Source organism: Rhyacophila brunnea, unplaced genomic scaffold (assembly GCF_057557595.1).
Source record: "Rhyacophila brunnea isolate RB1 unplaced genomic scaffold, BYU_Rbru_1.0 scaffold_2, whole genome shotgun sequence".
Classification (NCBI taxonomy): domain Eukaryota; kingdom Metazoa; phylum Arthropoda; class Insecta; order Trichoptera; family Rhyacophilidae; genus Rhyacophila; species Rhyacophila brunnea.
Window position 1 is genome coordinate 4,109,540 of NW_028232859.1, and position 15,060 is coordinate 4,124,599.

A 15,060-nucleotide genomic window follows, 5' to 3' on the forward strand; every position below is an offset into this window, starting at 1 on the left:
AATAATTTCATTACCTGAAAATAGCTCCAGGTACGTGACCAGAATAATTAGGCATTAGTCCGATTTCTGAATGGTAAATAATATTGCGGTGGCTAATCAAAGGTGCTTCATGGCTGTAGATATAAATATGACATAGATTAAATAATAATCAGAATATTATTTGAATAATAGATACATATTATATACATCACAGATTAATAGAATGGATACGTTTACATATTGCCTGTAACTACACACCACTACTATACTGTAAGGCCCCTTACGCATAATATTGTAAAATTTACTACCATACAATATTGATTAAATGACAAAAATTTGCAATACAGTGAAACCCTAAAAAAACGATAAATGCGGATATAGATTTTTTTTTAAAAAAAACTTGTTTTTCTCCTGGATTTTTTTCGACGTCTTGAATTGTTTTCAGTTTTTCAGCTAGAGTTCTAGTTTTCTTCATGGGGGGCATTTTAGTTGCGACTTGTAAAAATTCATGATATGAGATGCGAGGCAAGCCTGAGCAAACAAAGCGACGCGACTGAAAGGTATGTATGTATCATAAACAATTCTATGAAAGCGAAATGAAAAATATTCAACAAAAACGGTCAATTGGGATAATATTTGAGACGGGACCAGAATATTTAGACGATAGATCGAGGGGAACGGTTAATGCGGGATTATTTAACATTGTTCTTATGAGTGTTTGGCGGGACTTTCAAAAATTAACGATCCATGCGGGAAAACGATTTATGCGAGAACGGTAAATCGGGGTGGGGTTGCACTGTATTCAATAAAATGAAACTATTTTAAGGGAAGTAATGGGAATTATAACTTTATTAATAAGCAATATTTATTATGTAATATTTTATTAAACTCTTAGAATATATAATATATTTACAATAAAACTTAATAAATATTCATTATTACAAACACAATCGGAAAAAAATTCCAACTGTTGCAAAGAAATACTACGTCCATACATGCTCGAGTCAAGAATTTTTATGTATCGAGCATTTTGACCATGTAAGGTCCCTCCAAATGATAGCCCAACTTGGCATAGTAATTCCTGGTGCCAACTCCTGAAATTACGGCAATCTTATTAGATCCGTGTTCCTCCTTAGAAATTCTTTCGGCTTCCTCCATTAGGAGCAGACCAAAGCCTTGATGCTGAAATTTTGTTGGATCACGTGCATTTACCTAAAACAATATTCAACAATATTATTACTACCGACCGAAGGTACTTGATGAAATTTAAATTCTAATGGATTTAAGTTTTGTACTCTTCCATTTGAGTCGTTTTTTGCTCTCATTAGTTAACTCCATTAATTTCTAATACTTTACTATTGTTCCTAGAATTGACGATTTTATACCTCTTGAGTGTAGTATTTTTATTGTTTATAAGTATTAATGATCTATTAGTAGGTTTGACGATTTATTATAATATGCTTATTGAGTGTATTATTATTAAGATAGCGGTTTTTACTAATTAGGTTTTTTTTACTAACATTTTAAGTATTCATAATTTGTTTGTTATATTTTTTATTGTGACCCTTGACTTGATAGGTAGGTAGGTAATGGAATTTTTACCTACTTTATAGTATTGATTTATTATATAAGTTTAAGTTAAGAGTGTTCGTTGTCAGTGTGTGTTTGCCTTTGGTGAGTATACAGAGCGCCTGAAGATGCCGAAAGGCGAAACCCGACTCAAATGTACAAAACTTAAATCCATTAAAATTTTAATATTCAACAACTTCAATGGCTACTTGATGCAGCGTCAATAAAAACATGATAAAAAAAATTAGCATTTAATGGTGAATATTATCCACTACCTTTGCGAAAGACCTTGCAAATTAAAGCCACAAAGTAAGTTTAAAGATGTCTCAAAGAGAAAAATAATAATAAATTGGTTTGCTGACCCGAAACCAATCAAGTGCGTCAACAACAACGTCTATTGAATGTCAATTGATAGAGATATGTATGAAGAAATTAATAGCAGAACCAGCGCATTTCAGCTATTTAATACTATAAATTCATAGTTTAATTTTTAATCTTAGCATTTTTTTAATGGGGGAGAAAGGACCTTCGGATAATAACACTAAAATTAAACAGTACTAAAATACATTTATCATGGAATTTAGAATGGAAAATTCAATTGAAAAATTGGCCAATTTAATTTTATCATAATATTATGATACAATTTAATTAATTTGTTATTAATGAATTATTAAGTAATTAATTTACGGTGGCCGCGCGGCTTTAAGCTTTGGACTATTACGCCGTGGGTCCCAAATTCGAATCCTGGGTTTGGCAAGTATACATATTGTTTTTCAATTTGTGTGTGAGTCATGGACCTAATAGGTTGAGCAAGTGGCTGACATCCATTTCTTGTAAAAAACAAAATCTGTTAATACAAACCTCTACTCTGTGGAGGCCCATATGATCCTACTAGGATCGGACATGGTCGAAGAGTAGAATTTAATTAAACTCTAATTTTCATTCAATTTAACATCATATGTTGTTAAATTGGATGAAAATTAGAAATATAATGCACGTATTGACAAAATAATACATAATTTGAAAAGTGCTATAACCAAATCGACTGTGTTTAGGAAAAAGGGCGTAACCCTTGATTTTTTGAAAAGTGCTTTTATTAAATATTAACAATGTATACAACTAAATACACGTTCTATAAAAAGGAAATAAACCACAAATGCCAAATTATTATCTAAATTCAGGTTTTAATTGAGATTAATTAATTTTTAATTTATGGAAAAAAGCATTTATCCTCAATTTTAATGATTTTTCTGTAATAACTTCTTTAATTATTATTAGATCGAAAATATATTACACTAAATCATCAATCATCATGCACCCAATGTCTGTGCCTATTTTTTAAAAAACATTAAACTAAAAACTCTCAAAAAAACATTTTTTGCCTCTCCTGTAAAATTTGTTCAGTGAGGGTTACGTCCTTTTTCCTAAACACAGTCGAAATGCATATGGCTATATTCTCAATTCTAACACAACATTTATAATAATATTCTTTTATGTATTGATATTATGAGAAAACAGAAGATATGTATAGGTAACAACAACTTTCTTAAAAAATCTACAGATTATTTAGTTAGACGAAGCTCGCAAAAATGCCCAAAATTCTTCATTTTCGACTATCACACTCACTCTAATTTAGAAATAAGAATAATAAATTAATCAAAATAAAAAATTAATTTCTACATACCGGTACAGCTCTACCATAGACATGTAACTCTCTGACAATGCTGCACTGAGAAAATTCTTTGCATGGCCTCAATTCTGGTCTGAAAGTTTCTTCGGTGCACTTTCTCAACCGTAATAGTCCAACCAAGATGTCTTGCTGAGGATCTTCATACGCTAAGAAGGTTTCCCATCCGCCGTTCGCTACATAGTCTCGACGGATTAATTCAACCTACAGATAAAAATAAAAACAAGAAATTCAGTTGGTTCCGTAGTGCCAAGTGATTTTATTTTTTAAGTTTACCATAAAAAAGCCTTTTGAGAGTTGTACAGTTAAACAAAGGAGATTACCGATTAGACCACTATACGACACTAATGCTTTGTCATTTTAAAAATACATACGTATGTATGTATGCAATTCAAAAGAAAAAAACGTGTGAACTGCTACTAGCAACAGAATACATTTTAAAAAACTGTTGTGCATTAAGACGATACATCAGTGAAACGGAAAATAATTTTTAACTATAGGCGCAACGAAATTTTGGACTCGCTGGCATTCGGAGAGCGAACGTCGAGGTGTCAATACATCAATTTGTTTCGTGATGGCGACGAGAGTTTTAATTCTTAAATTGTGTAAAGATGACTAAAAACGTTACCCATTTACTTGAAAAAGAAAACATGTCAATGAATATATTATTATTGTTACTAATAGAACATTAAATGGATGCATGTTGGATTTATATGACAAATTATATTTCGTTCAGCATGCGTCATTTGCACCCGCAATCCGCGCATCGCCTAGCCACGATCTTTTTAGACCATGCCTCAACTGAGGTATAGCCTTAATTTGTTAAACATAGTCATTTTATTATTACATATTTTTATGATTATTTTTACCATTAAAATTTAGTTTGCTTCTCTCGAAGATGTTGAAAAAATGTTTAAAGAATCCACCAACGATGGCCGCGTGGCTTAAGCGGCATGGGTCGCAGGTATAAATCCTGGGTCTGGCAAGTACACATATTGTTTTTCAATTTGTGTGAGTTCAGAGTTTGGACCTAATAGATTGAGCAAGTGGCCGACATCCATTTCTCATAAAAACAAAATCTGTTAATACAAACCTCCACTCTGTTGAGGCCCATATTATGATCTTATTAGGATCGGACTATTTTTAGTAAATAATGTGTTGAAATCCTTTACATTTATGTCAAATCTAGTTTCGGTATGCTTACAATTTTTGAAGGTAAATTATCTTTATTCCATCTTTTGTTTTCTGCCGCTAGATGCCCCAAATAAGACTACAGTAGCGCGCTGCGCTTGTCCAGAAACTTACATGGATGTATATTGGATTTTACATTTTTATTATTAGATTAAATGTGTTACTAGCAGTGTCCATTACTCAAATTACATTTAAAATCCATGCTCGATGCAAGCAATGATGTTGCTTATAAATGCAGCCACTATTCAATTAATTATAAACAATATTTGACCTAATGTAACTGAAACGAGATCTATTGAATAAGTTAAAGATAATAATCATAGGATGGAAAATTTATCTAGTTTTCAGGAGAATATTCACAATTCAATCCTACAATATCAACTCATTTCAATACACACCTCGTAAGGACGAACTTTATTGTGAATTTCTTGTATTCCAACTTCTCTGGTTCTGACATCCCTACAGTCGGTTCCTAAATCCTTCATCCTGGCAAGCGCTAGTTCTCTCAGATTTCCGTGTTCAACTCCTGAACTAACAAGCGGCATTGGGATATCTCGTTGGACCCTGGAAAGCAAGAAACGGGTTATAAACTCTCATGTCTTCATGTAGGTACTTAACTATTCAATTTAATCAATAGTTTCAAGTCTAGACCAAATGCAGTATCCATTTGTATGAATACTTTATGGCATTCCCATTTATATAAGAAATTGAATAAACAAACCTATAAACCCTCGTCCACGGAGGCACCAGAGCAAGAACTCTTGCAATTAGATCAACTAATGTAGAAGGAGGATAACTCTTATATCTCCCAGTCTTCCACAATTCGTAAAGCCCTGTGCCTCTGATGACGAGGGTTGGGTAGATTTTAAGGCCGTCAGCTCTGAATGCAGGGTTTTCAAAAAACTCCATGAATTGCTCTACGTCACGTTCGAAATCAACATTCGGCAGATCAGGCATCATATGAGCAACAACCTGGAAAGGTTTATTTTAATTAGGTAGGTACAAAAAACGAACAATTGATTATTAACTGAGGAATTATTATTGTTTTACCGCTTACTTTAAAGCCTGCATCTTTGGCCATTTGGAAACTCTCACAAACGGCCCTGACTGTGTGTCCTCGATTTGTGTCTCGTGCAATATCTTCGTATACCGATTGCACTCCAATTTCTAACCTAAAAATTGATTTGCAAATTTATTGATCAGGGTAGTTTTAATTTAAACATTTAGAGCTATAATTCAATGATTTAATTTTAAAGAAATTTATTTCGAAAAATCAATCACTTTATTTGATATTTTATAGCGCCTGTACCATGCACGTGTATGGATTTACTGGCACCAATAGTGTGTAAATTCAACCATCACGATAATAATTGTTTACATGTAAAAGTGCTGACTGTTTAGGCAATCTCATTCTTCAAGTGTAGGTGAGATGTGTTGTCATTGTATGGTACTATTTCACCGGCTGGGAAAATTTGTAAATGTCAAAAATCGGCAGGTTCGCCACTATCGTTCTACTTCACAGGCGCAGATATCGCAGATTTTTTTTTTATTCTTTGTGTTGCATAGTTGGGGCATTTTTTGAATATCTGTTTCAATAAAAGCTTAATTTTTTATTAATATAATATCTATATCAGTAATATTTTAAAGATTATGACTCTTACCATTAATATTTTAGTTAATAAAGTATATTACATAATATTAAGAAAATCTGACTACAGTACATTCTCAGTAATCGGCCGTTATTTTTACTAGATGAAAGCACAAAATCAAGCTCTATAATTTGCCGGTATTCGATTGTCAAATTCAGTAGTCCGCTGCGTTCAAGTATACAACGCAGATGTTACGGGTTTATTTTGGAAACTTCTCCTTCATAAAACGTACGTTCATCGCGAAGAAAGTAATGTACCAGGAAGGAAAGTGCCCAAGGACCGCATCACAATTATGCAGTGTTCCAATGCAACCGGGACACACAAACTGAAGCTTTTGGTCATAGGGAAAGCCAGGATGACTAAGCCATTCAAGAATATCTGCCTCACAGAACAACTTGTTGTGTCAAGTGATTTACTGTGTAATATTTAGTTAATAAACTCAGTTTATAAATATGTATAATTTAGTAAATACTTGATTTTGATTATAAATAAAACCGTAATTTGCTAGTACAAATTTCTCAAATAAAAAAACTATTTTTACAAAATACTTACCTGTTTTAATTTTTACCATATTTTGTATGAATGCACTATAATCCGCCGCTTTCACTAATTGGACACTCGTCTGGTTTTTTGGGTGGCGGATTACTAAGAGAGTACTGTATAATATTTACCTGGTACATCCGTACAGTAACATATCGGAGAGATGTCGTTTGAGACAATAGTCCGGTCTGGTTTCTATCGTGATGCCGATACACTTCACACGAGATTTCTCTGAATATTTTACAGCTTCTGCCACACTAGAAGAAGTATGGCCTGATAGAGCATCATGGAGGTTTCTAAAAATGTAAAAATCATTATTAAAATTCGTTAATTACGTTCCAAATTTGGAACAATATACTAGGCAGGTATAGTCATAAAAGTATTGAAATCAAAGAGCAAGTGTACCAACCTTATAAAGAAGTCCCTGTACTCCTCAGACAAGCACATAAATGTACCTCCCATGACGATAAACTCAACTTTATCAACGCTATGTCCCAACTGTTGCAATTGTTCAACCCGATGTCTGGTTTGCAAATATGGATCGTATCTTGCACGTATAGCTCGCATGGACGTCGGTTCATAGCCGGTGTAACTCTGCGTAGAATATTCGAAATCGGAATCCGGACCGCCGGGACAATAGACGCAAACGTTCCCGGTCATGTTAATATGAGGACATCTGTGAGGTTTGCACATGACGGCTACGACCGCCACTCCCGAAGCTGTACGGATCGGTTTCGCGAGGAGTTTCGGTAGCAGCGACTTCTTGGCATCGGCGGGAACTGCCGCGATAATATCTACGAGCCGCGGTGAACTGTCTAAGCCGTGTTTGGAAGATATTCTTGACTTTGCACTATTGAGGTTCAAGTCTTTTCCGTCACGCTGTGCCGCTATAAGTTCTTGTATAATTTCTCCTATAACAATTACTGTTTTTTCCTCCCGGCTAAGGCCTGGATGCGGGTCCTTCTTTGTCATTTTGTACTCAGATATTTCGTAAATACGTTTAAAACACAAACGTCACAACGCAAAATAATATCACGAAAGGCGAGCTGTCATCCGACAATGCGGTGGCTAGTTGGTGCTGCCCGTTGAAAATAAGTGTCACTTTTATGATTAAAAGTTGTAAAAAATAATATCCCTAAAAAGTACTGGGGACAGTCAATAACTATCAGATTCTAGGTATTTGATATTGGGACAATGGGCTGAAAAATAGTTATTATCATTAAGGCCTACCGCGCATGAACGATTTACTATCGTACGGTCAACAATCGAGGAGTTGTAACCATCGTATTGCAATGCAACCCCGCGCATGGACGATCGAGCGAACGGCCGAATTGAAAATCTGTGTTCAGACACAAAATTTTACACCGATTCGAACCGGCCGGGGTCCCATTGGCTATGCTATTAAATGAGAGCCCGCACATGACAAGTCATGGCCGGCCGAGAGTGCACTCATACATGCACGCACAAGTGACGCGGTCGTATGGAGCACACGCATACATCGAACCGTTATGAGATCCACATTTGACTTGACAGTTCATCGATGCGTACCTATTGGCTTTGCATGCGCGTACCAGTCCCATTTTTTCAGTTTCTTTCTTCATAAATTAATAATATATACACCCACATTTTAAAACAGTTTGATAATCTATAAAAAACCTCTATATATTATATAATATAAGCTCTACAAAATCCATTTTGACGTTTCTTATATTGCGTCCGCCATTTTTCGGTGCGGATGCATATCTTCAGTGCGTGCGCATTGCCTCCGATCTATCACGCCATGCGCGCTCAAACATACCGGCCGGTAATAATTTGGATCATGCGCGAGCAAACCAACAATTGTCCGAATGCTAACGGCCGGTTATGTAATCGTCCATGCGCGGTAGGCCTAAGTTGCTTTTACCTAATGATGTCAGCCGGGGCTTTTCTTGGTGTCATCTGATGTTCAGGTAAATCATGAAATGCATCAAAATAATTTGGGTTTCGCTTAACATCAAAAATTGGTTGATTTTGTAAATACCCATTAGGAAGATATTTTCCATTATCTAGATATAAAAAGAATAGGTTTTAGTTTCGTTATTAAGTTTATTTGGGATTTTTTTTTATTTAAAGCAATTTAAATTGATTAATTTATTTTTCTTCAGTTTATCATACAATACACAATGTTAACATATTTTGATAGTAATTAGGTACTTACGTCCTATAATAATATTAGTTTATCTAAAACCATTATACCCAATAAAAAATAGGTAAATTTAAAAAAAAACCTGGTAGAATAGTATCAGATTCTTTTGGAAGTGTAGGCAACTCATTTAGGCGCTGGTATCGTTACTTTCAAATTAATGACACTAACACCGTTACAAAGTGATTTAATCATGGTCGCAATACCAAAAGAATCTGTCCTTCATCTATCACCCCGTATAAAACTATTTTGAAAGAAAACTGGGGGCCTACCGCAAATATTTTCATAATATGGGGTTTGTTGTTTGGTCATAAAATATGGCTGAGTTGACTGCCAAGGAGGAGTTTCATCCGGTTCTTCCACTGGCAACTCCCTCAAAATTCCCGCGCATTCTGGTCGAACCCTAAAGAGCGGCATTCGATATCTGGGTTTGGGCACCTCGAGAGAAAACAACGCGAATTAGATCAGATGTCATTACTTCAGATATGTTTTTTCTTATGAATAATAACAACATCGGTATACATAGTACCTACGTAGTTATATTTCGTTAAAAGTTTGACGCATCGCCACAAATATATTATAAGTGATTGCTTACCATAATATTTTTATTTTCTGCGTCATCAGAATCACTAAAGTCGACACCTCCACTCTGCGAGCGTTGCATTTGTTTTCGAGCCCTTCTCTGCTGCATGGCAAATTTCTCGTCTTGGGACATGGCTTCCGTCACCGCCACGGAAAATCGTTCCCCATGCTGACCGCTCAATCTCGGCACGAACCCTGTGTGAAAAATACAGTCATTTCAGTTGTTAAAACCACTATACAATAAATTAGTGTTTTGCAGACTATGTAGGTACCTACGTAAAATTGTAAGAAGCGATGTTTACAAGTGATTGCTAAGTTTTATTTGTAACGTTATTGCTGAGTTCCAGGTATATGGCCGATATGTCTCGAGGTTGGTATATATTATAACTATATTAGCTCTAATATATCTACCCACTAAATATTGTTTAGTTTTACACTGTCTTAAACACCAGCTAATACCAATATCACAAGTGAATCATATCTTATCATACCATTGGCTCACTAGATGGAAAGCAATTAATTGATATTCCTATGTCAATTCTAGCTTCCTATCATATACATAACTCTTGTCTTTGACGTCTTTACAATAATTATTATTATGTGATTATAATATAATATTACCAACTAAATAATGGATTACAGTACCCATATAAAATTATATATTTTATTATAAATTAATAGTATTGTTTTTGATGTCCCCAAACCTGTAACACAAGCATGAAGCAATGTCCAATTGACAGAGATTTTCAGGGCTGTAACTAGAACAAAATTTTATGTACTTACCATGGGCATAATTTTTATTACATGCGACGTAGGACGCCAAATCACAAAAGGCGGAATATTCTGAATGATGCAAAGAGATTGAAGACTAAATCTCTTTGGTGTGATGGGTATTTTGTTGTATTGTGTGTTGGCTACAGCCCAGTAACCGTAGTGTTGTGATAATAGTAGATAAGAAAAACTTATAGACATACCTACCGTCATTTTAATATTTTACAATATGCAAGAAACAATGCAGCCACTCTTCGTTGAATATTTTCATTATTAGTGTCACATCTACCATGCATACATAGTACCTACCTGAGACTAGCCCGGAAAAAAATAAGTCAATGTAAACATGTTGAATATTAAACGTATCGGAGGGCGAGAAAAATGTAATACACGCAACACGACAATATTTCTGTGATATCATAATTTGTAATCTTAATATAGGTAGGTACCTATCTACATGCAATCCTAACTCAATTTGTAATAGAACTGTTTAGAAAAAATTGTATTTGGGATTCGTTAGCGTATCGGGATTTCTCCCGGTATCCTGCCGGACGAATCCACCCCTCCTACCAAAGCTGTCATGCCTAATAAAATGTACATATTACTTACATACTTATTGAGCAATTACATCTAAACATCAATTATCAACGTTGCTCGCAAAACAAAAACTACTTTTAATGCGTTTGTATGTAATTCTTCGGCTGTTTTGTTGGTACAGTAGATTTATATTACGCGATTTACTAAAAGAATACGTGGAAAATTTCACGGCAGTTTTGTCATAATGGTGTCTTGAATACAACATAAGGTTGCACAAAGCAACGTCATGGATGTTGCGCCAGGATTAATTATTATGATGGTTACCGATTGACTTAATTACAACTGGCACACGTATTATTCAGGCCCACCTACTTACATAATAAATAATAAAAATATTGCATTGCGCTTTGGGAGCATCACACGTTACTACGCAATAATAATTATCGGCGCGTATTGCAAAAAATGGATGCAATAAAAAATAGCGGTGCATTCGTTGCTCACCGTTATTTATAGGATTGCACACACAGTATAAGGAGAGGCTTGGATTTTACACCATCGATGAAAAACTATATTTAAAAAAAATCTAGAAATTACGAAATTAGGTGCTCTCTAATGAGTTAATGAATTTGTACGAAGCATATGTAGGCAACACATTTTCACTTTAATGTTTTCCTGATAACGTTTTCTTACTAAGGTAAAATATTATGATTAAAAGCGCGTTGACACGGTCCAAGTACGATCCAAGTACACTTGGACCGCGTCCTACTCATCCAAGTTAGCTTGGATAGGAATAATTAGTATGAAGCTGTCACTTGGATGGCACTCGGTCTAAGTGTACCTACTTGGATCGTACTTGGACCGTGTCAACGCGGCTTTAATAAGAGAGTGTGTAATATACGCTTATTTAATTTTTTTGTAAAACATATTGTGAACATTACAAATTATAAGTTTAAGACGATCACAACATGACATGAAATATTATTGTAAAGAGGGAAAAAAGTAATAAAAGCGATAAAAATGAAAATATAATAATTACAAGATAAAAAGAACTTTTTATATACAACGTTTTTAAATTCTGTTGAACCATATAAACTTGACTTGACTAGCTTAAACGATCAAAAAAAATTATACTTGCACATCATATTGATTTCCATAGTAGGTAACGCACGTATATATTAATAATTTAGTTGCTAGAACAACCAATAATGGTGTCGAAATAACTTTTCATACAAAACAGAATTAACTGAAAATGAATTCAATTCTACTTAAAAATGGTTAAACGCATTTATAAAATGCATTGACATCGTGTTTTGATATATTCTAAAAGTTTCAAATGTCTAGCTAGTCGGGAAGTTAGTTGAAAATCGATTGCAAGATTTGTACCGGACAAAGAACCACCGGAGAAATAATACGAGCTAAGAAAAACGTTGTAAAAAGAGAACATAATATAAACACACAAAAGCAGTAAAAATACAATTATATATCTATAGAAGTTCAAAAAAGTACAACAGAGTTTGCTAAGGAGACCCTATTTTAAGAATTTATAAAATAGCGTCCACCTAAACTCACCCTCACGCAAGACCCGAAGAAATTTGATTGAACATAGTTATCGCAAGTTATTGGCAAATTAAAGTTTTAAGAACAATGGGGGAAATGTATTTATATTAATTATTGAAAGATAAATAAACTGAAAAACTAAAAAAATCTCTACATCGAATTATTATCAAATTTGTTTTGGCACACACTGGTTTTATGTTTTATAAAATGAATAGCTATTGAATTATACATAATAATTCAGCTTGTTGGCTTTAGTGGGGTTTGAGATATTTACAATCAAGCTTCTTTTTTATTTACATATTGTAAGTTTATTACATATATTTACATATCTTAAGTTGTAATATTTTTATTTCCAAAATATTATGAATAGTAAAGAAAAAATAAAGAACAGTATAATGTAACCTAACCCAACCCACTTTACATGGTTATGGATTTATTGGATTTGCATCTAACAGCTTCACGTGAAATATTATCGAAGTTAACGTGGGAAAATTAGGTTTCGGAAAATTTTCCAACCGCGCGTTGAAATCATTTTCTCGTATCTATGCAGCCGACGCGCGACATTCTACAGTTCAGATGTCGTATCTAATTTAAAGTCATACATTATATTATCTACTTAAGGATAGTCGATTAATTTTATTATAAATACTTTTATAGGTAAAGACGTTAGTCATTTTTACTTAAAATAGTTATTTGCAACAAGGTATTAGGTACATAATATAATTATTGGTTTTATAGAAATATCCGTAATATAATACCGACTGTAGAAAGGAAAGAGGACGTACCTCTCAGTTTTTTAAAAATAGGTTTTACTGGATAATAACGTTGTACATGACTAAATAGTTAGGTACAGCACTCGAAATGGGGATTTTTATGAACCGGAGCGCTAGGTAATTTGAGTAAAATATTAACATAGTTATCAAATTTTATGTGTTTTATAAAAAAATAAGTGTGTGATTTTTCGTTATATTATGGCCATTCTAGCTCAAATGATAAAATTATTTTTTCCATGAGACGGAACGACAATGTTGCCGATTCTACGACCTGGAACGGTGCTCCGGTGCGTTCCGGTCCATTTCGAGTCCCGGTTAGGTAGATGTTGTGTCCAAAGGATGTAAGCTGCAAATGCTGATTTATTATGAAAATTTAGCTGGCAATTTAAAAATGAAGTGTAGTGGGAAAAATGACTCAACCGTCATTTTTGTTGGTTTTTCTTTGATTAACTCAATAATTATATAAATATATAAGTATATATAAACCTAATTAATAATTATCATGCACTTCAAGGTTATGCCTATTTGTATTTAACTTTGAAAAATCTTTTTGTGCCACTTGTAAAATTTGATTTGTGTGGATTACGTCCTTTTTTCTGTCTACAGTCGATATGAATCAATTATAAACATATTTTTCAGTTTTCCAAACTGAATTGTAATATATAGTGTTGTATTATCTGAAAAATACATAATTGGAAAATAGCCAGATGTATCTTCTTTACAATGTTATAGTAGCAATAATAATTATTAAGCTATCCGAGTGAACTCTTCACAAAAACAAAAGTTGATGCCATTCAATAATATTTAATAATAATTACGAACAAAAATTCTTCTTTCACTCTGTCACGACCCAGCGTTGGGGCATAAGGCACGCACAAGTTTACGCCACTTCCCTCTCTACATCGCCAACTCTTGCGCCTGGCGCCATACCAGACCTGCAGCGCGTAGATCGCTTTTGCAGGGTGAGGGAGGACCGGCCACGACGGCGGTACCCTTGACGCTCTACCACAAGGGTACGAAGTGTCGCACTCTTTGGCGGCATCCGAAACACATGTCCCAGCCACGTAAAAATAAAAATTACTAATTTGATTTAATTCTCACCGTAATATCCAGGCGTCATGGGATATTTATAAATCGGATAGTCAGCTCGGGGACGATTATTCACCAGCGTAATGTCATCCAGAAACGATCGTTTAACCTGAAAGAATAAATAATAGTACTTAATCCAATATGTATGATAAAAAAATATTCTTTCGATGTTACTCAAACACATCACGGTAAAAAAAAATGTCAAACATTTCAACAAGCGATTATGGGAGAAAAAAACAAGTTATGTTATTCATATAATTAAATACTTTAATGTTAGTTTTTTAAGGTTTGAAAGTTATTCAAAGACGCCTACAATTTCCGCGGATACCTACCTTCATACTCTTCGATTGCGCAACACAGTGATGACAAATATTATTAAAGGTAGCTGATATTGATTACCGTTCATGCATTATGCATACGTATTCAAATATCAGAATTTTGATTGCTTTTTTTTCGACATGTCATCTCAATACGTACCTAAATACGATTTTCATAGTCACTTTGAGAGGAAACTTGCTTGAGACACAGTTTATCATAACAAAAATCTAACGAAAAACGCAAAATAGTATAATAATATGTACTTCTGTGAAAATGCATTTAGTTTTATTATACAGTCGAACTTGGTTATTACGATCACGGAAATAGCGAGATCTCGGATGTAATGAGGAAACATTCGATGACATTTTAGTTTATGCATATAAGCATATAAGTTTCACTTTTATAACGAGCTACTTCTCGGGTATACCGAGCAAAACTGTCAATGTGTCGATCGTTTAAAAACAACATTTTCGACCCTAAGCAATAAAATCCGACCGAGCAGTTAACTAGACTGATGTCGCCGGAATTGGATTACGTTTATGACACTATTTAAGTGTCTAAGTAGGTACCTAATTGGTGTTTTCGCCGACAACATTGAAAAAGTATCCACGCATATGGTTGAAATTGCATGTAAAA

General features: G+C 34.1%; 2 protein-coding genes across 2 annotated transcripts in view; both read right to left on the bottom strand.

Annotated features, from left to right (window-relative positions):
• Positions 1-15,060, bottom strand: part of LOC147071712 (CIMIP2 protein GA14893-like) — a 35,828-nt gene that overhangs the window by 320 nt on the left and 20,448 nt on the right. The window contains exons 3-7 of the mRNA XM_085947044.1: positions 14,119-14,215; positions 9,393-9,574; positions 9,070-9,235; positions 8,519-8,660; positions 15-113 (exon numbers count right to left, since the gene is read on the bottom strand). Of these exons, the coding sequence (XP_085803170.1) occupies positions 15-113; positions 8,519-8,660; positions 9,070-9,235; positions 9,393-9,574; positions 14,119-14,215 (686 nt within the window). The remainder of the gene's footprint in view (positions 1-14; positions 114-8,518; positions 8,661-9,069; positions 9,236-9,392; positions 9,575-14,118; positions 14,216-15,060) is intronic.
• Elp3 (elongator complex protein 3) lies at positions 844-7,681 on the bottom strand. Its single transcript, XM_085947041.1, has 7 exons — positions 7,025-7,681; positions 6,747-6,911; positions 5,484-5,598; positions 5,148-5,398; positions 4,825-4,990; positions 3,233-3,439; positions 844-1,191 (listed from the first exon to the last, which is right to left on the bottom strand). The coding sequence occupies exons 1-7, from the start codon at positions 7,585-7,587 to the stop codon at positions 994-996; spliced, it is 1,665 nt and encodes a 554-aa protein (XP_085803167.1). The 5' UTR covers positions 7,588-7,681; the 3' UTR covers positions 844-993.

Excerpts from the sequence above, each read along its gene's own strand:
- Elp3 (XM_085947041.1), bottom strand. The coding sequence starts at position 7,587 with ATGACAAAGAAGGACCCGCATCCAGGCCTTAGCCGGGAGGAAAAAACA. Across the intron at positions 5,599-6,746 it reads TTACTGTACGGATGTACCAG|GTTAGAAATTGGAGTGCAAT; the intron begins GTAAATATTATA and ends ATCAATTTTTAG. Across the intron at positions 5,399-5,483 it reads CCAAAGATGCAGGCTTTAAA|GTTGTTGCTCATATGATGCC; the intron begins GTAAGCGGTAAA and ends AAACCTTTCCAG.